The 23068-nt window shown below is 44.0% G+C and overlaps 1 protein-coding gene across 1 annotated transcript in view; it reads right to left on the bottom strand.

Annotated features, from left to right (window-relative positions):
- Positions 1-15515, bottom strand: part of NECAB1 (N-terminal EF-hand calcium binding protein 1) — a 388232-nt gene extending 372717 nt beyond the window's left edge. The window contains exons 1-3 of the mRNA XM_073679571.1: positions 15249-15515; positions 8904-8928; positions 4247-4355 (exon numbers count right to left, since the gene is read on the bottom strand). Coding sequence (XP_073535672.1) covers positions 4247-4355; positions 8904-8928; positions 15249-15347 — 233 coding nt within the window. The 5' untranslated portion in view covers positions 15348-15515. The remainder of the gene's footprint in view (positions 1-4246; positions 4356-8903; positions 8929-15248) is intronic.
- Positions 15516-23068: the final 7553 nt, after the last annotated feature.

Here is a 23068-nt window from a genome sequence, read left to right as displayed (position 1 = left end):
ACGCGCCATTTTCCGGGGTGGCTGCGGACTGCAATTTGCAGCAGGTGGGGCCCAGAAAGCTTGGGCCTCCCTGCGCTGCGGATTCCAGCCCCCAGCTGCCTAGTTGTACCTGGCTGGACACAAAAATAGGGAGAGGCCCCACGTATTTTTTTTTTTAATTATTTCATGAAATTCATGAAATAATAAAGAAAAAAAGGGCTTCCCTATATTGTTGTGTCCGGCCAGGTACAAATAGGCAGCTGGTGGTTGGGGGCAGCCCGTTCCTGCCTGCTGTACCTGGCTGGACACAAATATAGGGCGAAGCCCCACATCAATTTTTTTTTTATTATTTCATGAATTTTCTGAAATAATTGAAAAAAAATTGACGTGGGGCTTCACACTATATTTGTGTCCAGCCAGGTACAGCAGGCAGGAACGGGCTGTCCCCAACCACCAGCTGCCTATTTGTACCTGGTTGGACACAACAATATAGGGAAGCCCTTTTTTTCTTTATTATTTCATGAATTTCATGAAATAATTAAAAAAAAAAAAAATACGTGGGGCTTCTCCCTATTTTTGTGTCTAGCGAGGTACAACTAGGCAGCTGGGGGCTGGAATCTGCAGCGCAGGGAGGCCCAAGCTTTCTGGGCCCCCCCCCCCGCGGCAAATTGCAGTCCGCAGCCACCCCGGAAAATGGCGCGTTCATAGAAGCGCCATCTTCTGGCGCTGTACCCAACTCATCCAGGGCCCTGGTGCGGTGGCTCACTGGGTAATAAAGGGGTTAGGGCCAGCTTGGTATTATCAGCTGGCCCTAAGCCTGAAATTCATGGGGTCTCGCCAATATTAGACATGACCACCATGAATTTCTAGTAAAGTATTTAAAAAAAACACAACACCCAGAATAAAGTCCTTTAATTGAAATAAACACACAATTCTTTATTGTTCTAAATTAAACCATACTTACCATCACGCCCATTCCAGCTGAAGCCAACGATCTCCTGCAATAAAAGAAAAATAATAAAGCAACATCATCCTTACCTTTCCATGGTTCTCAGGACAGCTTCAGCTCTGCTACATCGAGATGACAGGCTGGACTGCAGCAGAACACTGCCATCCAGCCTGTCATCCCGCGGACACTGAGAAGCGCAGGCATGCTTGCGCTCCTCAGTGTCAGGCTGTGACGGCATCCAGATGAGCCGAGTCTCTCACGCTCACCGCATGCGCAGGAGAATTCTCCCACGCTGTCAGTGACGTGCATGAGGTGAGCTGAGTTCATTGTCGGCTCATCTGGATGCCGTCACAGCCAGACACTGAGGAGCGCAAGCATGCCTGCACTTCTCAGTGTCTGTGGGATGACAGGCTGGATGGCAGCTTTCTGCTGCGATCCAGCCTGTCATCTCGATGTAGCAGAGCTGAAGCTGTCCTGGGAACCATGGAAAGGTAAGGATGAGGTTGCTTTATTATTTTTCTTTTATTGCAGGAGATCGTTGGCTTCAGCTGGAATGGGCGTGACGGTAAGTATGGTTTAATTTAGAACAATAAAGAGTTGTGTGTTTATTTCAATTAAAGGACTTTATTCTTGGTGTTGTGTTTTTTTTAAATACTTTACTAGAAATTCATGGCGGTCATGTCTAATATTGGCGTGACCCCATGAATTTCGGGCTTAGGGCCAGCTGATAATACCAAGCTGGCCCTAACCCCTTTATTACCCAGTGAGCGACCGCACCAGGGCCCTGGATGAGCTGGATACAGCGCCAGAAGATGGCGCTTCTATGAACGCGCCATTTTCTGGGGTGGCTGCGGACTGCAGTTCGCAGCAGGGGGGGCCCACAAAGCTTGGGCCACCCTGTGCTGTGAATTCCAGCCCCCAGCTGCTTAGTTGTACCTGGCTGGACACAAAAATAGGGCGAAGCCCCACGTATTTTTTTTTTTTTTACTTATTTCATGAAATTCATGAAATATTAATAAAAAAAAGGGCTTCCCTATATTGTTGTGTCCGGCCAGGTACAAATAGGCAGCTGGGAGTTGGGGGCAGCCCGTTCCTGGATGCTGTACCTGGCTGGCATACAAAAATATGGCAAAGCCCACGTCAAATTTTTTGGGAAAAATTAATTAAAAAATAAATAATAATTTAGGGACTGCATCTTTATTAACCCCTCAAGTGTCATTTAGTGTTAAAATAAAGGATTTATTTAAAAAAAATTGGCGTGGGATCCCCCATAATTTTAGTCTCTATCGGAGGTTAAGCAGACGGCTGGGGCAGATGTTTGAAACCTGGGAAGGGGGTAATACCCACGGAGCTTCCCAGGCTACTAATATCAGCCCCCAGCTGAATACCTAGCCTTTACTAGCTATTAAAATGGGAGACCCCCCCAAAAAAATGACGTGGGGTCCCCCCTATTTTAAAGGCTAGGCAGACAGCTGGGGGCTGATATTAATAGCCCAGGAAGGGTGCCATGAATATTGGCCCCCTCCCAGGCTAGAAACACCAGCCGTCAGCCGCCCCAGAAATGGCGCATCCATAGGATGCGCCAATTCTGGAACTTAGCCTCGCTCTTCCACTCTGCCCTGGTGCGGTGGCAGGGGGTAATAGTGGTGGGGTTCATGTCAGCGCCAGCTGCCATGAAGCCCAGGTTAGTAATGATGGGCCTCTATAAGACACCCCCATTACTAACCTACAAAGTGTTAAAAAGAAAAAACACACACTACACCCAGAAAAAAATAATTTATTTGAAATAAAACACACCATTTCATTTAATTCTTAGTTTACTAAAAAAAAATAGTTACCTGTCCACGTTCCTGCGCTGATCTCCCATGCACAGCTGTCACATCTGGAGATGGTGACAGCTGTGCATGGCTGCTGTAAGCTCACACTGCCGGGAACACGTCCGCTTCCGGCAGCGTGAGCCCCTGACTGAGGTCACCGGAGTGCATTCAGTCAGCGCAGCTCCGGAGACCTCCTTTACGGCACTGCTGTACCGTGGGAATTTCTCACGGTCAGAGGGGCAGTAAAGTAGCTAACCGGAGCAGTGCTGCCTGAACTCCGGCGAACCCGCTTATGCAATGATGGGGCTGCTTTACGGCCCCGTCATTGTAGCGGCGGCAGCGGTTCAGAGCGGTCACATTCTATGTGGCTGCTCTAAACTGGAGATCATCGTGGGACACTCGTGGATTACTGCGGAGGGGTAAGGATAAGGTTGTGGTTTATTATTTTATATTTTATTACAGGAGATCGATGGCTTCGGGGAATTAGGTGTCTAGGTGAGTATAGGTGTAGTTTTTTATTTTTTACTTTATTTTAGGTGGCGATCGGCGGGGACAGGTAATGTATAAACTAATTTATTTTAGGCAACCACTGGCCACCAATGAAATGTATTTAAAATTTATTGGGGACCAAAAACAAATATATATGGGGGCCTAAAAGAATAAAAGATGTATAGGGGCAAAAATAACATATGGGGCAGTTTAAATAGCAGGATCAGGCTGATGGGAACTACACTAATCATGATCGGTCTGATCGTCTGGGAGGTGAGGCTGACCTGTGCGGCCGTGGGAAAGTTCATTTGAGTTCATGCAATGCAGTCAAGCATGAACTCACATGAACCCTCCGAGGGCACCGCGGCTACTTCAAATGAACAGCTGATCGGCATCACCTGATACCTCAGCTGTTCATTTGAAATAACCGGCGGGAAAGCGCAGCACAGAATGGGAAAGCCGGCGGTGAAGTCTTTTCATTGCCGGCTTCCCCGCCCGGTTCCTTCGCTCCCCGCTCCTTGGTGCTGCGCTCCCCGCCCGGTCCTAACTTACGATCAGGATGGGGGGAGCGGAGGATTGGGGTGGGAGGCTGCGGGTAAGCAGTATGGGGCTGTGTGATTGTTTAAAAGCCGGCGGCTTTTAGGTTGCCCCCCTAAAACACAGCTGACAGGTTCCTTTAAATAATAACAATATAGGAGAGAACCAATAATAATGACATACAAAACACACATAACAAATCAATGTAATACAGTGTTCTATTCATACCACATAATAGTTCCCAAATAATAAGCCATATATTGCCCAGCTGCATCTGATAATGATTGCTGAGGTTCCACACCACAAAACAGAAAGTAGACAGACCCCGTTATAGTCCCAGAATGGAACAAGAAACAGAAGTCAAAAAAAGCCGCTGTGAACACTCAGCCATCATCACTATGCCATCATCGAGAAACAACCAGGTAACATGTTCTTCGTTACTTTGTAATATGCCCCAGAAAAAAAAATGTCTTACTCTGTTTTATGGGTGTCAATCTTGTGAAAAAGCTCGCTCAGTTCCTCTGCACTCAGGATCCCATCAGCAAAATAAGCTTTGAACTCTTCAAAAGAAAGTTTTCCATCATCTGCAATATGAGAAGAAAATGATACAATGTGGAAAAATACCGTAATAAACAAGTCTGTGAATGCTGGGATGAAACATGTAATGGCTTACAAGACATTTTATGTGCAAACAGGAGAAGCCGTCACTGGCAGTAAGTAAAAAAGAAACAGAAACGAGGGTTTGGTAATGAAAATTAAAGTCTAATAGAAAAGAACAGGTCGGCTTGGGCTGGATTTTTTTTTTTGGCCTCGATTTAATATCTATATGTCAGAAAAGCTCCAGACGTACAGTATATATCACACAGGGGCTGTGATGGATGCCTGGCAGCGGCATAGACTCCAGTGTTAAAAATAGTATGTTTCACAATTAGTTTTTTAGTGAAAGCAGGACAGAACAAAGTAGTCTACTAAGCTATCCCATTATTTTTTCTTTTTGTACATTAAGACATCATTTATATGTCCGTTTTTTCCCGGTGAAAAAACAGTTCCATACATGAATGGCATCAGTGTGTCATCTGTGTGCTGTCCACATAGGCGGGTTATAATGAGGGTAATCTGGGCTACCGCCCGGGCCTGGCTTTCCATGGTGGCCCATGGGCTAAAAAGTAATTGCCCCATTATAATCTGCACACGGGCCACTGTGGCTGGAGCGAGTCTATATGATGCTAGTCCCTCCCTGCCACATTATGTCCTGTAGGACGTACCCTGCATACAAAGCGTGGACACGTCTGCTGAAGCCGGGCATACCGTCTCTAGGAACAGCTTCTAATGGCGGCACTGCCAGCCTGCGCTCTTGAAGAAAATGTTGAATTCCCGCTGTGGAGCGACACACACAGCTGTTTCCGCCCCATCCACACTCCTCATAGCACCAAGCAATGTGAACTGAGGTCTAAGATGGTAGACATGCAAGAAATAGGAGCATGTTCACACTAGCAAAAAGAAGCAAAACCTACAAAAGACAAAAATATATCTCATACCCTACCATCATTATATATAAATGTAAAGCAAAGTTGCATAATAAATATAGGGTACTTAGTGAACTATTTTTGATCAAAAAAAGTATACAAGCCGTCCCACCAGCAGCAAGGTGACCCTAAATTGGGACGGTACCTATACTGTCTATATTAAAAACCTTACTGTATATCAAAGTTGAAGTAATGCATATAAAAGGGTAGACAAATAGGACCGGGTCCCAACTCCAGACCACCTAGGCCCGTGGTAAGCTACATATATACTAATCAGCTCAACAAAGGGGATGCCACACCCTTAAATTGCACAGAATGCAAACAAGACAAAAAACCAAGCAATGTGAACTGAGGTCTAAGATGGTAGACATGCAAGAAATAGGAGCATGTTCACACTAGCAAAAAGAAGCAAAACCCCTTTGTTGAGCTGATTAGTATATATGTAGCTTACCACGGGCCTAGGTGGTCTGGAGTTGGGACCCGGTCCTATTTGTCTACCCTTTTATATGCATTACTTCAACTTTGATATACAGTAAGGTTTTTAATATAGACAGTATAGGTACCGTCCCAATTTAGGGTCACCTTGCCGCTGGTGGGACGGCTTGTATACTTTTTTTGATCAAAAATAGTTCACTAAGTACCCTATATTTATTATGCAACTTTGCTTTACATTTATATATAATGATGGTAGGGTATGAGATATATTTTTGACTTTTGTAGGTTTTGCTTCTTTTTGCTAGTGTGAACATGCTCCTATTTCTTGCATGTCTACCATCTTAGACCTCAGTTCACATTGCTTGGTTTTTTGTCTTGTTTGCATTCTGTGCAATTTAAGGGTGTGGCATCCCCTTTGTTGAGCTGATTAGTATATATGTAGCTTACCACGGGCCTAGGTGGTCTGGAGTTGGGACCCGGTCCTATTTGTCTACCCTTTTATATGCATTACTTCAACTTTGATATACAGTAAGGTTTTTAATATAGACAGTGTAGGTACCGTCCCAATTTAGGGTCACCTTGCCGCTGGTGGGACGGCTTGTATACTTTTTTTGATCAAAAATAGTTCACTAAGTACCCTATATTTATTATGCAACTTTGCTTTACATTTATATATAATGATGGTAGGGTATGAGATATATTTTTGTCTTTTGTAGGTTTTACTCCTCATAGCACGTTGTATCGAAGGGATATCCCAGGACTCCGGCTTCTTCGTCATCTTTATCTTGCGCCGGCGCACTAGATCATCCTTAAGCAACGTTTCCATACCAACATCCCAATATGCCAACACTGGCTCACTTATTACCGGTGCATGCGCAACGAAGCCTCCGGCCACACATTGTCACTCTCCTCAGTCCAGAGCTCTGATTGGTCACATTTCCTGATTCCTCTCCTGGACTTGCTAGATATTTAAACTTGCTTACCGCACATGTTTACAGCGCTTTCTCCTCTGTCTACAGCGGTGGATACCCCTCATAAACCTCCGACCCTTTATTTTCTTGGCATGTTTTTTCCCTAGGGCAGAGTTCCCAAACTCCAGTCCTCAAGAGCCACCAACAGGTCATGTTTTCAGGATTTCCCTACTGTTGCACAGGTGAGATCTTCTCACCTGCACAGGCAATAATGCCATCACCTGGGCCATACTAAAGAAATCCTGAAAACATGACCTGTTGGTGGGCCTTGAGGACTGGAGTTGGGGAACACTGCCCTAAGCAATCTGGTAAGGTTTTCTGTGCCCATCCTTCCTTAAACTTATCACTGCTTCTTAGGCACAGTTTATACACCAGTTCTAATCTACTTTCACTACCTTTTAGAGCTTTTCTCCCTTTCAGCACCAGCCCCTTCTTCTCCTGGTGGCTTATCTGCATTTCAGTTTATGACTCATTTTCTATTTGAAATCAATTATTTTTTTTCTTTGAGGATTTTCTTTTGGTCTCTTTCTTTCTTTTTGGCTTCTGAAAAATAATATGTGATATATTTTGAGGTCATTGTTGATATATTTTATTTCAGCTTCTCAATATGACATGTTTTTTTGTATATTTACCGATTTCTTTTTTTGAATTTTGTCTAAGGGGTAGCGTTTCTCCTTATGGAGATTGACACACCAGCTCTGGCACGTCAAGGTAAGGAGGCTTATTCGCCATGCAATGCTCCTCTGGGAAATTTAATATGCAAATTGCCTCTTCAGAGAAAAAGAGGACTTGTACTCTATAGTGCCACCTATTGGAAGTAGCAATCCTACAAGTCACAATCAACCCTTTAACGAGTCGTACAATATGACTTAGGATAAAATCCAAATCAGAATCTCAATTTGCAGACGCAGTGTTTTGTGCTGTTGGCCCTCGTCAGTGCAAAGTTTGAGAACTAATTTGGCTAGGTGAGAGGCTCTGGACTGAGGTCTAAGGGGTAACGTTTCTCCTTATGGAGAGTGACACACCAGATCGGGCACGTCAAGGTAAGGAGGCTTATTCACCATGCAATGCTCCTCTGGGAAATTTAATATGCAAATTGCCTCTGCAGAGAAAAAGAGGACTTGTACTCTATAGTGCCACCAATTGGAAGTAGCAATCCTACAAGTCACAATCACCCCTTTAACAAGTCGTGCAATATGACTTAGGATAAAAGCCAAATCAGAATCTCAATTTCCAGACAGTGTTTTGGGTTGTTGGCCCTCGTCAGTGCAAAGTATGAGAACTGATTTGGCTAGGTGAGAGGTGAGAGAGAATGATTGCATGGCGAATAAGCCTCCTTACCTTGACGTGCCAGAGCTGGTGTGTCACTCTCCATAAGGAGAAACGCTACCCCTTAGACCTCAGTCCAGAGCCTCTCACCTAGCCAAATCAGTTCTCATACTTTGAACTGACGAGGGCCAGCAGCCCGAAACACCGTGTCTGCAAATTGAGATTCTGATTTGGCTTTTATCCTAAGTCATATTGCACGACTCGTTAAAGGGTTGATTGTGACTTGTAGGATTGCTACTTCCAATAGGTGGCTCTATAGAGTACAAGTCCTCTTTTTCTCTGAAGAGGCAATTTGCGCATTTGAATTTTGTAAAACCTATATTTACAGTTTACTGATGAAGGTCCAGTGTTTAGACCGAAACATCTACATTTTTGGATTGCAGTCACTTAAAGAATTCAACAATCAATTATTCATCTGAGTGCCAAGCTTTATATTCAACAAAACTGTCGCCCACAACGGGAGCGTGGCGCCACCTGGAGACAGAAGGAGAAGCAGGGAGGGCAGGAACTGATACAGAGTCTACAATGCCAGATAATCTATGTCTACAGCCCATGAAATATAAACCTAGCACTGCTCCTGTGGTTAGAAATGAAGGTAATGGTGCATTTCCTTGAGTCGTACTTGTTGCAATTTCATGAACCAAAAAAAGGTCTGCTGTACATGCACTCTAGAAGTGGATAGAGGGCAGCCATGAAATCAACCAAATTCTGGAGAAGATTCCCTTATAAGCATCCAATGGTTCCTCCTCATTATCACACAGAAGGGTTATATCATCTGCTTCCCCTCAGCTCTGGATGAGTTGAAAACATATACATGATCTTCGCTTTATAAAGGTATATAATGATAAATTCAATCCTTTCATGTTCTTACCGTTCTTGTCTGCTCTTCTCAGTATCTGAAAAATAAAAGAAAAAATAAATTATTACCTCTGTACAAGTGACAGGCTTATTCATGCCAATTAAATCTTATGTGACATCTTTTTAATATGTCTTGTAGAAGCTTGGGTAATGCATCCGCTTCAAAATCAACTGATGGCTTACGTGACTCACAGGCAACAGAATAATACACTTTGTTATATACTGTAGGTAAAAACAGTCTATATATATATATATATATATATATATATATATATATAATTCAACCCCCTGTACAGTCAACAGCACCTATTCCTTCCACCTTCTCCTAAATGGCATTGCTAGTGACTGCAGAAGGACAGGGCAACGTGTTTTGGTGCTCCAAGTAGATTTGGCAAATTACGTTCTCCACTCCATCAGCACAACTTCAGATACTTATACAGTGGATCTAAAAAGTCTACACACCCCTGATAAAATACCAGTTTTCTTATATAGAAAAAAATCATCCCAAGAAAATAACTTTTTTCACCCATAATCAAATCCATTGAGAAACAAACTGAAATCATTTTGAGGGGGGAAATAAAAATAACAAACCTAAAATAATGTGTTTGGATAAGTGTGGGGATGTGGTTGTGTTCAGAATTAGCCAATCACATTTAAACCCATGTTACATAGTAGTCAGTACACTGCTGCCATCATTTACAGCAGTGATTTTGATTAAGCCCATATAAAATTTATCTGTTCTAGTAGAATTTTCCTGACATTTTCTAAGATGCATTTTACAGCAAAAGCTATGGTCTGTAAACAGTTTACAACACAGCAAAGGGATCTCATTTTTGAAAGTTATCAGTCAGGAATCTCTTCACTGTTTCATATAGTATAAGTATGCTCTAAAATAGTTACAAAATGTTTCACAATCAAATCCAATGGGAGTAATATCTAAAAAATAACTTTTATTAAATTTTTTTAAAATTCTTTCCAATATCAAAAATCAGTAACAAATATCCTAAAATTATCCTAAAAATAGGACTATAGCGTGTAATTTTTAATTGATATCACTGACTTCCCGTTAATGTATGTTATATTTATAGGAGACCAGTGATTAATCAAAATATAGATTCAAAGGGGTATCTTTTTTATATATGCATATAACTCCCTTTTAGTTTTTGCCTCTGGCTATTGCTAGAAATGCCACCTCATTTTTTCATCATTGTGAATCTAAGATCTGGTTGTGGCCTCGATTGTGTTAATAGTGCTGTGCCCTGTGCTTGTATCTTCTATGTGGCTTAATCACACTGCCATCTTGCACAGGTGCAATGATTTTGTCTCTTAATTTGTGAGTTTTTCACTAAAATAGCCTGGCTAATCATTTCTTATAGTCCTATAAGCTATCTGTATAATTATTCAGCCATACGCGTGTCATCATTCTTATATGATACTGTTATGATCATCAGGGGCTCACAGTCTATGATCTTTCTTAATGTGATAATATGATAGTTTTACAATGAACTTATCAGCAGGATTGTGTTTGGATAAGTGTGGGGGTGTTCAGAATTAGCCAATAAACCTGAGGGATCCACACGATGTACAATCCACAGATCCAATTGAAGCCATAGCTATCTTCAAGCTTTCAATGTAAGTCTACAAGAGCCTCGATCTGGCCTCGTTCTAGCTCTCATAGACTTACATTGAGTTGTGACCTACAGGCCGCCCTGCAAACACTGGAGCGATCCGGCAGGTCAGAAACTGCAGAAGACTGACCAGAGCGGCGCCGGGAACAGAAGAAGTCGGTGGCAGGTAAGAATATTACTAGAGGCAGGGAACATCCATTAGTGATAACACTACTGTGGTAAAATGAAAACAAAACAAAACACTAGAGTGTTGTTTAAGGAGAACCTGTGACTAGATTCAGGGTGTCTGAGCCATGAATGTTGTGTGAGCCACCAGAATGTATGAGAGGAAAACATGGTTTGAAAAGTGACCATAGGAAGAGACGTGACAAGTCCAGTGCGGCCCCTTGAAAGCTTCTCCCTGTCTTGCTCCAGATGATTGACAGGTCTCTTCCTACGTCCAGACAAGAGACCTGTCAATCAACTGGAGCAAGGATAAACCATCTGAAGGCCACGCCAGGCTAGTCATGTCTCTCCCTATGGTCCCGGTTGGCTTTTTAAATTATGTATTTTCTGAAACGCTGCGCTCTGTGGTTCACACAGCATGAATTTAATAATAGGTTCCTTTTAATGGGGTTGTACCAAGTGTATAAGTTCTCACCTATTGATCGGATAGGGGATAAATCATTGACCTCTGTGGGTCTGACTGCTGGGACCCACCGATTCAGAGGATCTGGCTCTGCGGAGCCATGACTGAATGAATCAGAGGTGAAGAATGCATAATTTCATTCTATTCATTCTTTATGAAACTGCCACATTGCCAAGCACTTTATGCAGCCATCTCCAGCAGTACCATAGAAAATGAATGGAGCGGAGTGGAGTATGCTCAAACTCTACTCCATTCAACGCCACGTTCTCAGGATTGGTTGGCGTTATAGCAGTCCAGATGCACAGCGATTAATAAATGATTCCCTATGCTATTGATTAGGAAAGCCTTGTGTCTAGGTGATGCATAATATGTCTGCCTGTCGTTAAGTGAAGTCTACCCGGTTATGTATGACATGGCTGGCTATCCGCAGCTTAATGTGGCTGCCTATCTCCGAGTGATGTATGGTACGGCAGCCTTTCTTCTGCTGAGGTTCTCATGACGGAGAAGAAAGTGAGCGCTGCTCTTACAGAGATACTGCACTGATACTGAAGTACTTCCATTAGTATTATGTGGGCTTTACAATTTTTAGACAGGGACAACTACTGAGAAAGGTATGAGAGCAGAAATTCACTTTATTTTCACAGCAAAACAGTTGAGGAAAATATTATTTGCACCCTTGATTGTTTATGACTAAAAAAGCTATTTTTTTTTAAATAAGACACTATATATCAACTGTGTATCATTAGAATATTTTAATAGCATATTAAATACATTCACTATTAAGTTGACCCATCACCACACATGCAGTCATTACTAAACAGATTGAGAAGAAACAAGTACCACTGTAGTTGCAGCACTTTTCTTTATGGGCTTTATTTCGTTGTCTATAAACATAACGCTCGTTTGTTTTGCGAAAGAGCTGTAGTTTTTTTCATCTGTCCATAGAACATTTTCACATGATTTTAGTTTGTCTATGTAACTTGTTCCAAACTTTAGTCACTCTTTTTAATGCCTTTCTGAAGTGGTGTCATCCTTGGCTTTTGCCCATAGAACTGAAGTTCTTTGAATGTTGTCCGATCTTTGCCATATTTCAAACCAACTTTTGTTGGGTTCTCCATTCATTTTTCCTCTTGATGTGTTTGGAAGGTTCTTGACTGTTTTACGAGTAGTATAATTTTTAACTGTTGAAGCCAGTATGCAGAAGCCTTTGGAGATAGTGTTGTATTTTTTAGACTGTTTGTGCTTGGTGATAATAACATTTATGGTATCTCTTATATTTGCAACAGGGAATGAAATTGGCCAAGAACTGTGGAAACTGGGATTGTGATCGGACACACACATCCGTCAGCCCCATCCTAGAAAACACTGCCTGCGCACTAGTTTTACAGTGTTTTCTATATGGATTGGTCTGTCACGTGCATATCCACAGGATATTCCAAGAATATATGATAGGTGAACGTCCTTCCTCAGGCACCCTTACCTATTACTCCTGCTTGCCATATTCTGCTGGCTTTGGTACAATCTTCTTCGTTTTAGATTGTAAGAGTTAGAGAAAGAGCAGAGCTATCAGCACTAAGGATATACACATGCCAGGTGAGTCTATTTCTTTAACACCAGTGTAGACCTCATCTTTTTAGCAGGTTCAGTTGTATCCAATCTAAATAATCCATCAGAAGCCCTAATGGGTCCCATTTTTCTCCTGACTGCAGCCGTTTTATCAGTTCTGGGCTAATTGTCAAAGAAACTACATCAAATCTGTTCTTCTAATAGTTCATTTAACAATTATTCATTTTCATTAGTTCCATTGCATTAAGCCTGAAATATTCCTCGCTGGGATATTTTATATATAGCAAGAATTATTACATAACAGTTATAAACAGAATGTCACTGACGGAGAACAGGCAGCTGAGACCGAGCAAACACACATCAAATACATATGCAACCAGTAAGCAAAAGAGAAGAAATGACTACGGAGCCGACACTGAGGAGAACGCAGGCGAATAACAAGACGCCAGATGCTCAGGACCCAGAATAAGACACAATTACATACACGCGAATCATTAGTGGAGTTTGCGCGACAAGTGTATTCTTCCTGATAACATGCTTAAGCTCAGTTCACACCGTATTCAATGGAAATGGTCTGGTGACTGAATAAAGAGCGTAGTTAAAAAAAAATAAAATTCATATCCTGCAATATACGTTAAGTGTATTGTACCTGTTATTCAGATGACTTTTCAGAATAAGCTGCCATGTCTGTGTACATGAGAAATAACACTATTTCTGGTCATTTTAATGCTCCCCACCTAATTGCCAGTTGTCTCTGTGCTAGTGGGTGGAAATTAGCAGCTATGATGTTTCCTGTACCCAGTACACACAAATATGAGAGATTCCTGATCTTCTGTGTCTATGTAGCACTTGTTGTGTTCAGAAGCAGCAGCAACATGGAGGACATTATACAGCAGTACTGAGCAGGATAGCTGTGAATCCAGCTGTGGTGAGATAAAACCATTAGATAACAGCAACATGGTGCTATTGTATCTTCTGTTTTTCACACTCTGCTGTTTCCTCTTCATCTCCTCTCCATAGACTTCAATAGGCAGCGGGAATCTGATCCTTCAGTGAGCTGACAGTTGGTCTTGTGACCAAGACAGATTTGAGCTATTTTTTAGAGTAAATGGTCGTCTCAAGAGGCAAGTGGGGAAGATGTGTGTGTATGTGTGTGTCCATGTGTTTTAGAGTAGAAGGAGAAATGGCTCATAAGTGGAGAAAGAAGCATATTCTCTGATAAGATATATTTCAAAGTTCCTTATCTTTGCTCGTACTGGTTTATGTAAAGTATATTGAAATGACAGTAACCATTTAAAATCTATGGGGATGTCGGCATGTATATCAGGAGAGTTTGTTAGTATGTATGTCAGCTGTGTAAGACAGACTCAGTGTGAATACCTTCACCTGTCATATACATCTGTTATTAATGTCTCATAATTATATACATACAATGACAGCAAACCCCCATGGTAAGATGTCTATCCTTCTATCTATCTATCTATCTATCTATCTATCTATCTATCTATCTATCTATCTATCTATCTATCCATCTATCCATCCAAATATGTGGTGAAACCTGACAGTGGAACTTCTTTAGAGACCAATCAAAATTCCACTAATAGGGTTTTCTAAAAATACCAATATTCAAACTTTATATCGGAATTCAAAATCTATCATGAAAAATCTGGTCTAAACAAAAGAGGATGGTTTTGGAGGTTTCTCAGTATATATAGTGATTCATTTTCTCATTATTTCTCACCTCCAGCATTTTCATTATTTTCAGTAAAGAACTACTGCACGTTTTGAGAAGGAAGATACCTTACCTATAATTAACCCGGTCTTTATTGTCTTCTTAATTTAGGAATAAATATAGAAGCTGAACACCGGCACTCCAGAGGCCGGCATGCTCATACTATTCAATAAAATAGGTTGGAGACTATTGTGTAAGTGGATCATAGATGATGAATGTAATATCATTATATGGAATAATTGCCATCGATAGTCATATTGTTTTCTTTTTGTTTTATGTGACTTTTCATAATATTACCTCTCATTTATGTTTAGTTTCAATATTTGGTGTTAGTTTCTGCAAATATTATTAGCATTTGTATTTCTCAACATATTACATAACTACCTAGGGGGAAATGTCATATGTGAATATATGTGAGATCAAGGACCAGGTGCCGTTTATCCTTTTATTAGTGCTGACTCTGATCTACCTATCTATCTATCTATCTATCTATCTATCTATCTATCTATCTATCTATCTATCTATCTATCTATCTATCCATCTATCTATCAATCCATATACATATATATGTCTATCTATCTACCATATACATATATATGTCTATCTATCTATGAATGCTGATCTGATAAATTAGTGTATTAGTGCTTTCTAATACTAGGTGATATCTCCATCACATATGATGCTGGAATGACAGCTCAAAAGTTTTAATATTAAGAAGAAATGGACAATTCCTTTCATCTTGCTCTCTGCCTATCAGAGTCTGAGAGATAAATAAGATGACCACAGTGCTCCATTCATACTTACATCCAGGAAGATGGACATGCCTTTGGTCATGTGCAGGGATGAGCTGATCTCTTCTGAAGAGTCAGTCCTGGAAGGAGAAGACATCTCCTGACCATCCATTCTGTAATCAATGCAGAGATTCACAGGTGCCTGGATACCAGGTGAACTCCTTCTCTATGAAGCTTAGGTCTATGAGTCAGAGATGCTCACAGCAAATACCAATCTGCTTTGTGCTGATCCTCCTTCAGTTTCCTACAATCCCTCCCAAGTGTGCTCATCCTCCTGATCAGCAACACTGTACAGCCCCCTACCCTTCTCTTCCCACTGTTACTACTGTATATACCTAATTACTATGTTATAGTTTATATCAGAATCCTTTTGTAATTACTACATATATGAATCAGGACTATAAATAAAGAATACAACTGAAATTATTACTATTGTCTTAATTATTTGGAAAAAGCAAACAAATCCATAGATGAAAGATCACTGATGTTAAAGGTTAGTATATACACTATGTGCGCCATCTAGTGGTCAATAAATGGAACTGTGCAACTACCGTAAGGATTGTTACTAAAATATTGAATTTATGTCGAGAGAATAATTATTGCCCTTTCCTCCTTGTTTGGGTCCTCTGCAATTCTTCTTGGATTGTCTTTACCAACATGTATCATACATAAAATCCTAGGCAAAACATTATTAATGAATAGTCATGAGCGAGCGCGCTCGTCACTGCATTTCACTGCTCGATAAGCTTGGCAAGTATTTCCGGGGTTGCTCGGGCGGGAGCTCGGGTCCCCACCCTGCATGTTTGGCGCTCTTTAGAGAGCCAATGGTGACCCTATGCTTGTTACATTGTACCCTGGAAAGAGGCAGAGTAGGGAGAGTTGCTGCTGTGTGAGGGACAGAATTGGCGGTGTGATAGTTAGATATAGGTATTCCACAGCAAGATACATATCTATCTGAACTAACAGTCCTTCTGAGGACTAATCCAGCGGCATATATAAATCCTGGTGACAGCAGGAGTTAGGCAGGCAGAGATTGTGGACACTATACAGCACAATAGGGTCCATTGCATGTTCTGTCTGGTGCCACTGCTGCTGCCTGTTACAGATATCAGGGCTTTGCTCTTAATCCTGATTATTTTCTTAAAAAGTAATAGAGTCCAACATTTTACAGCTCCATTTGCTTGTTAGCACTGCGGAATACAGTCAGACCTTCATCATCAGAAGTGATCCCATATTACTGCTGTACAAATCCAGCAATTTGTAGGGAACATGTAAAATATTCTACTCCATTTAAAGTTTAGCAAAAGTGTGTTGGTGAAGCTATTCACATGTGGTCTCTGCCAATAATAATAAACTACAAAGCCGGTATTTAAAAGCGTGGGCGTCCGTCAGACATATCACATATTACTGCGGTACAAATCCAGCAATTTGTAGGGAACGTGTAAAATATTCTACTCCATTTACAGTTTGGCAGCAGTGTGGCAGTGAAGCTATTCACACGTAGTCGCTGGCAATAATAGTAAACTACAAGGCCGGTATTTAAAACCGTGGGTGTCCGTCAGACGTAACACATATTACTGTGGTACAAATCCAGCAATTTGTAGGGACCATGCAAAATATTATTGTGGCGCCCCTGAGAATTCAATCGCCACAGAGGTACTGCACCTCACCCAGAGGTGTGATGTCTCCCTTCTCTCAGGTAAGATGGGAGTGCTGCACGGAACCCCCGAAACACCTGCATCCAACACTACACAGCTCCAGGCCGGCTGGAGGGGCAAGAGGCAATGTATGTTTCTGCTGAGCCCTGACCCTGGCTGGAGTGGGGGGAACCAAAAGGTAGGGGGAACCAGTAGTGGGTGTGGGTGGAGGAAGTAGATAGAGGGAGCACTTTAGTAGGAGTATATATAGGGAAGCCATCTTAGGGTGGCAGGACAGTAAGGTCAGGAGTAGTGTGAGTTCCAGGGAGCTGTTCAGAAGAACAGTCGGGAGCAGAGTCTCATTAGGAGATATGCTCCACAGTTAGGGCCAAGTGTGAAGGCCCCGGAGGGGAGCAGGGAGTAGGCTCCATTCTACAAGAAGGATCCCAGGGGGTGTGGCACGTGCAGGACGGCACCTGTACGCCCCGCATGTGTCAGAAGACAGAGGGATTGCTGCGGCATTCTAATCCCCAGGAGGGTCAAGTGGGTCCCAGATCCGACGTACAGGAAGGACTTCAGAGTACCCGAGCAGGATTGAGAGTGGGCAGCGCAGAGCAGGAGGGAGAAGGACCAGAGTAAAGACGGTCAAAATAGGAACACGAGAAAAAGGGGTTCTGCCAGGTATTCCCAAATTGCCTGAGGAAGGATTGAACCCCTGCCCGGTGAACACGGCGCGACGAGGGAGGCCTTTACCTGTAAAGTGCACCTGTGAAGTGTCTAAGAACTGTGAGTAAAATCTTGGATGACTGCACTGCACTGCCTCTGTCCATGCCTTCGTCGGCGCTATCGTTCCCCCTGCACTACAACGCCCAGCGCGACCCACTCTCTTCTACTACACTGCCCTGAGGCCTGCTCCACCTGTGGGGAGCTGTCCCATCACTTGCTGCCCTAACATCTGCCTCAGAGGACTGTTGCAGCACTGGTGATCCTCACCAGACACCACAGGTGGCGTCACGAGAAATCCCAAAAACCCCATATAAAAGTATTCCCCTTTTAGTGACCGCCCTGGGCCACGGACCGGGCCAGCCACCGTGACATCCCCTGCGAGCAGCCAGAGGCCCAGCTGCCGGGTACCCCCCGGCCATGGAGGCGCGTCATCTTTGGCGTCACGAACAGGATGCGTGACCAGCCCGTACCGGCGTGTGAAGTGTGCTTAAAGAATTATATGATGTTACTGAATGTGGCACCCGCCCCAGAAGAACGGGCGCCATTATGTGCGTGATCAAAGACAACAGTATGGAACCTCCCATCGTGGGCCGGGTCCCAGAATGGCGCCAAAAGCATACCCTGCCCCTTGCAACAGTGACTGTCCGCATAGATGTGTCCGTCAAGGCAGGAAGGCCGTCACAGGGAGTGACCGACAGCAAATCACCATGGGACCGCCCCCAAAAGAGGAGAAGAGGAGGAGAAAAGGAATGGAGACAGGGTGTGGTCTCAACCCGTCTAGCCAGCCAGGATGGAAGGAAGCAGGAGTCCAGCCCCCGCCTCTGGTCTGCCACAGCATCCAGTCACCCCCCTCACCATAGAGGGAGAAGTGGAAAAGTTGTCCCCGGAGGACGTGGAATTCCCCCAGAGCGAGGTCCTCGAGCTGGGCCAGCAGGTAGAGCAAGCTCACCAGGCAGCGGTCGCAAGATGGAAAAGCGAGCTGCTGGAAAAGTTGGCGGCACGACGGAAAGTGACACCGAATACCAGCAGCCGCACACCAGCCCCGGCGGAGCTTGCGGAGAACCAGAAGGCTGTGTGGAGTACAGGAGCAGATAGGAGAGAATCCCCAGCCTCGGGCGCTGCCAGCGCTGACCTGCTCCTGGGCCTCTTCCCCCAGCTCTTGCCGTATGCTGCCGTACCCTGGCTGGAACAGCCATACAGCCCGGAACCTCCACCCCCGGGCCCTGAAGCAGAGGGTCTCCCATATAGTGCCCCTCCGGAACCTCTAAACCCGGGCGCTGAAGCAGTGGGCCTACTGCTGGAAGCCCTCCTGCCACCTCCGCCTCCAGCAGCAGAGTAGATCTACGGCGCGCCGGTCTTTGACTGGTCTGCCCGCTTCGAGGATCAGCAGCCGTGCCCGCTCCTCCCAATACCAGCGCCCCCGGTTGCCTATACCAGCGGAGTCGAGTTATGCTGGGACAACCGGGGGGGACGACCTGATGGGGTTCCCGCGAGAGACCGAGGGTGAAGCACTGCAAAGGCAAGAGTTCTGCAGGCGGGAGCTTCGGCAGCTTGAAAGGGAGCGACGCGCGTGGGAAGGGAGCGACGCGTGCGGGAAGCGAGCAGTGAACGCCTGGAGGCCCGAGACAAGGCCGCCAAGGCGCAGGTCCGCCAGGCGATAGCCCTCCCCAGCCCCCGCGAGGAAGGCCTCATCGTAAAATTCAACTTGAAGGCTGGGTGGGGCTTTATCCGCAGTCCCGAGTTTAACAGGGACATATTTGTCAACTGGCTGGATGTGGAGCCCAAGTTGGAGGAAGACCATCCCGACCAGAACCTGTATCCGGGAGATCGTGTCACGTTCACCCGGCACCATGGTGAACGTGGCTGGTATGCCCTGCATGTGTACCATGTCAGCAAGGACACACCCCTGTCCCATCACTTGCTGCCCTAACATCTGCCTCAGAGGACTGTTGCAGCGCTGGTGATCCTCACCAGACTCCACAGGTGGCGTCACAAGAAATCCCAACAACCCCATATAAAAGTATTCCCCTTCTGTTGACTGCCCTGGGCCACGGACTGGGCCAGCCACCGTGACATTCCCTGCGAGCAGCCAGAGGCCCGGCTGCCGGGTACCCCACGGCCCTGGGGGCGCGTCATTATCCTGCATTTACAGTTTAGCAGTAGTGATGAGCGAGTGTATTCGTTACTATTCGCTATTCGCATGGATAGTAGGGTGTTCGGGTTACTCGTTATATTGCAAGTATTTGTGTACTCACCTCGCTATATTTGGATGTCCCATCCTGTAGTTTTGGCGCCTCCGTTGCAGCCAATAAACATGCTGGGTATCTTAACGAATCACAGTAATGCCACAGACATCTTGGTTGTGGCGTTACTATGATTGGCTGGCCAGTCTATTTAAGCCCTGTTGCCGCCACTTTTGGAGTGACCAAAGAGTTTTACAATGGAATCGTTCAAGAGGACCATTGTAGATCAGTTGATTGGGCAATTTTCAATAAACCAGCACAACAGCAAGGGCTATCTGTGCCTGTAACAATGCCAAGGAGGGATAAGTTGCAGAACATGGTCAAGGGGTACTTAAGTGACCATATGTGCGTCCTTTCTGACGCTTCAGTTCCCTTTAATTATTGGGTGTCTAAGCTGAACACTTGGCTCGACCTCTCCTTATATGCCTTGGAGGTGCTGGCCTGCCCGGCTTCTAGTGTGGTGTCAGAGCTTGTTTTCAGTTCCGCTGGGGCAATCATCACTGATAGGCGCACAAGCCTCTCCACGGAAAATGCAGACAGACTTAATCTGATTAAATTCAGCAAGGACTGGATATCTCCACAGTTTTTAATCCCTCCAGATGACAGCAAGCCAACCTAAATTCACCAAAATGCAGATTCATGCTACTGCTGTTAATGCCACCCTCTTCCTATAAAACCTGTTTCCTTCCTTCGTCAACCATGACTCAGCCCATAGGGCTAATTTTTACAAACCCTATGCACATTGTGCAGTGGACAAACCAGGACAGTATTCCTACTGCAGTCTAACTACTATTTGTGATTGGAGGCCCTTGGGATGGTGGCTTCCTGTGTCAACCATGACTCAGCCCATAGAGCTAATTTTTACAAACCCTATGCACATTGTGCAGTGGACAAATCTGGAATGTACTTTGGTCCTACCAAACTAATATTTATCATTGGAGGCCCTTGTCACAGGTTGTGCCACATTGTGACTGAGATAGGGGATACATATTCAATAGATATGTACTGTCAGTCACCTTATTTGGGAAAAAACATGCCTGGCTTGTGCCACATTGTGATTGAGATAGGGGATACATATTCAATAGAAATTTACACTGACTGTTGATGACCGACTGATAGCCCTCTGAAAACTTGAATTGAGGGCCACAACTACTACAGTATTCCATCGTAGATAATGTTTCTCAAGGGAGGCCCTTGTAATGGAATCTTTCTGCACCTATGACACAGCCCCCAGAAGTAATTTTTGGAAATACGATGCACATTCTGCACTGGACCAAGTAGTACAGTATCAAGAAGTCTTCTGTTCCTATATAATCTGGGGAATATTGACAATCAAAATCTCTGAGCCATTTGGAGAAGCTTCTCCAACCCACCCTGGAGGAGGGGGCACCATATATTCTTTGTCCATTGACTTGCACAAGTGATATATTTGAGCTCGTCATCCAGTTGACTAGTGCAGCTTTATTTTTACGGTTCACAGAGCTAAGCCAAACCTGAGGATCGCAGGCCGCAATCACTGCTACCTTCTAGCACTCCATGTCTCTTGGCCTTTTTGTCTGTAGTCTCTGCCCTTAAATGAGTCAAATAATAGAGTGAGGGCCCTAAAATATGAATAAATGAGGGCACTCTCAAATGTACACAAGAGGCACCTCCAAATTTTCTAGAGGAGGGCATGTAACATGTTGACATGTCTTTTTAGTAATGAGTTCATATTACTGACAGTATAAATTTCTCCTGCAATGACTTAGTCCGGCCATTAGGGGTCAGCAAGAAACAAGTAAAGAAAAAGCCTGGGGATCTGTAAAAAAGCCCGGGAAACACAGAACCAGGAAGTCCTCCGAGAAGACGGTGTGTCCAAGAAGAAGCTGTGCCTTGTGAGTAACTGAAATATGTGACCGGTCACCAACTGTGTAGTCAGTTAGGGAAAGCTAGTTAGTGATTCCAGTAGTGCTGAGAACTGCCTGGTGTATATCACTGCTGATGGACTGATCAGGCTTGATCCAGAGATTGTGAAGGATCTGACATACTAAGATTCTGTGTATGTGGATACTACAAAGGAGCCCTGTTGTGAACTATGTTTTGAGACTGAGATTGATTCTATTTCCTGCTGACACCTGGATGTGCTGAAGAGCTTGGTGAGAAGGAGAAGCTGATCAAACCCTGTAGCCAGAGATCAGGGTCTAATAAAAGGTTTAGTCTGTTAACTGTTTGTATATGTATTAAGTCAGAGAGATTTCTCTTTGCTCTTGTAGGAAGAGAAACTGTACACTGTATAGGTAACGCATTGGCTAGATATATACATAAGTGTTCTCTAAGGGGAAAACAAGGGTACCCAGATCCCATTGTATTAGTGTGGGAGGGGGTTGTAAGGTTATATTCCTGGGAGGATCACATGCCACATCCGCGGTAACATCCTGGGTAGGCCCTGTACTGAATAAGGGTGGGAGCGGCATAGCCCAGGGGTAGTTTGGCTCATTCCCGCGAGATTGGCACTTGGACTCTCTCGGGCTGCATAACTTGTATTTTGTGTTAGTGGCTGTTGTGGCCCATATTTTGTAGAATCGTTTAACCCTGTCATTTGTGTGACCAGTATAAAGAAAGTTATTTGCCACTATACGAGGTCGAAGTCATTCATAGCAGCGCCGTATCCCTTATACACATTCAACCGGCGTTTCAGTCGTTACGGGCACTTCAAAATGTATGTTACAGGGTCACACGAGGGCTCTCACAAAACTCAGCTTTCCTGCCTACTGCAGGCCCTCTGAACATATGAATTTAGGGCCGCAGTATCACATGGTGGTGGAGGAGTAGGAAGAGGAGGAGGGTCAAACCCAACGCTACAATGGGCACATTGTAAACTGCTATGGAATATGTATTCCACTATCTGAGTGTCAATAATGGAGGGACCGCCCAAATGTCTAAGTAACAGTTGTCCCTCCAAAACGCATTTTACAGAGCCACCTGAGGTCTCTCAGGTCAAAGATCAACATACCTACTGGTACATTCTATCTGTGCTTGTAAAGTGCTCAGGAATAGCGAACTAAAAATGATGTAAGACAGAGGGACCTACAAAATGTATAAGTCAGGACCCTCCCAATTGTAAAAGGTGAAAAAAAGCCACAACATTATGATTGAAAAAACGCTAAAAGGGATATTTTTTTGGTTTCTCTGGTTTATTTAGCCTTATATACAAGTGATTATGCAGGAAAAACTGTTTCTTAACCTTT

This window comes from Phyllobates terribilis, unplaced genomic scaffold (assembly GCF_046119375.1).
Source record: "Phyllobates terribilis strain yellow unplaced genomic scaffold, ASM4611937v1 Scaffold_4__5_contigs__length_816908805, whole genome shotgun sequence".
Classification (NCBI taxonomy): domain Eukaryota; kingdom Metazoa; phylum Chordata; class Amphibia; order Anura; family Dendrobatidae; genus Phyllobates; species Phyllobates terribilis.
The sequence above is the reverse complement of the archived record's forward strand: the minus strand, read 5'-3'. Positions and strand labels throughout refer to the sequence as shown.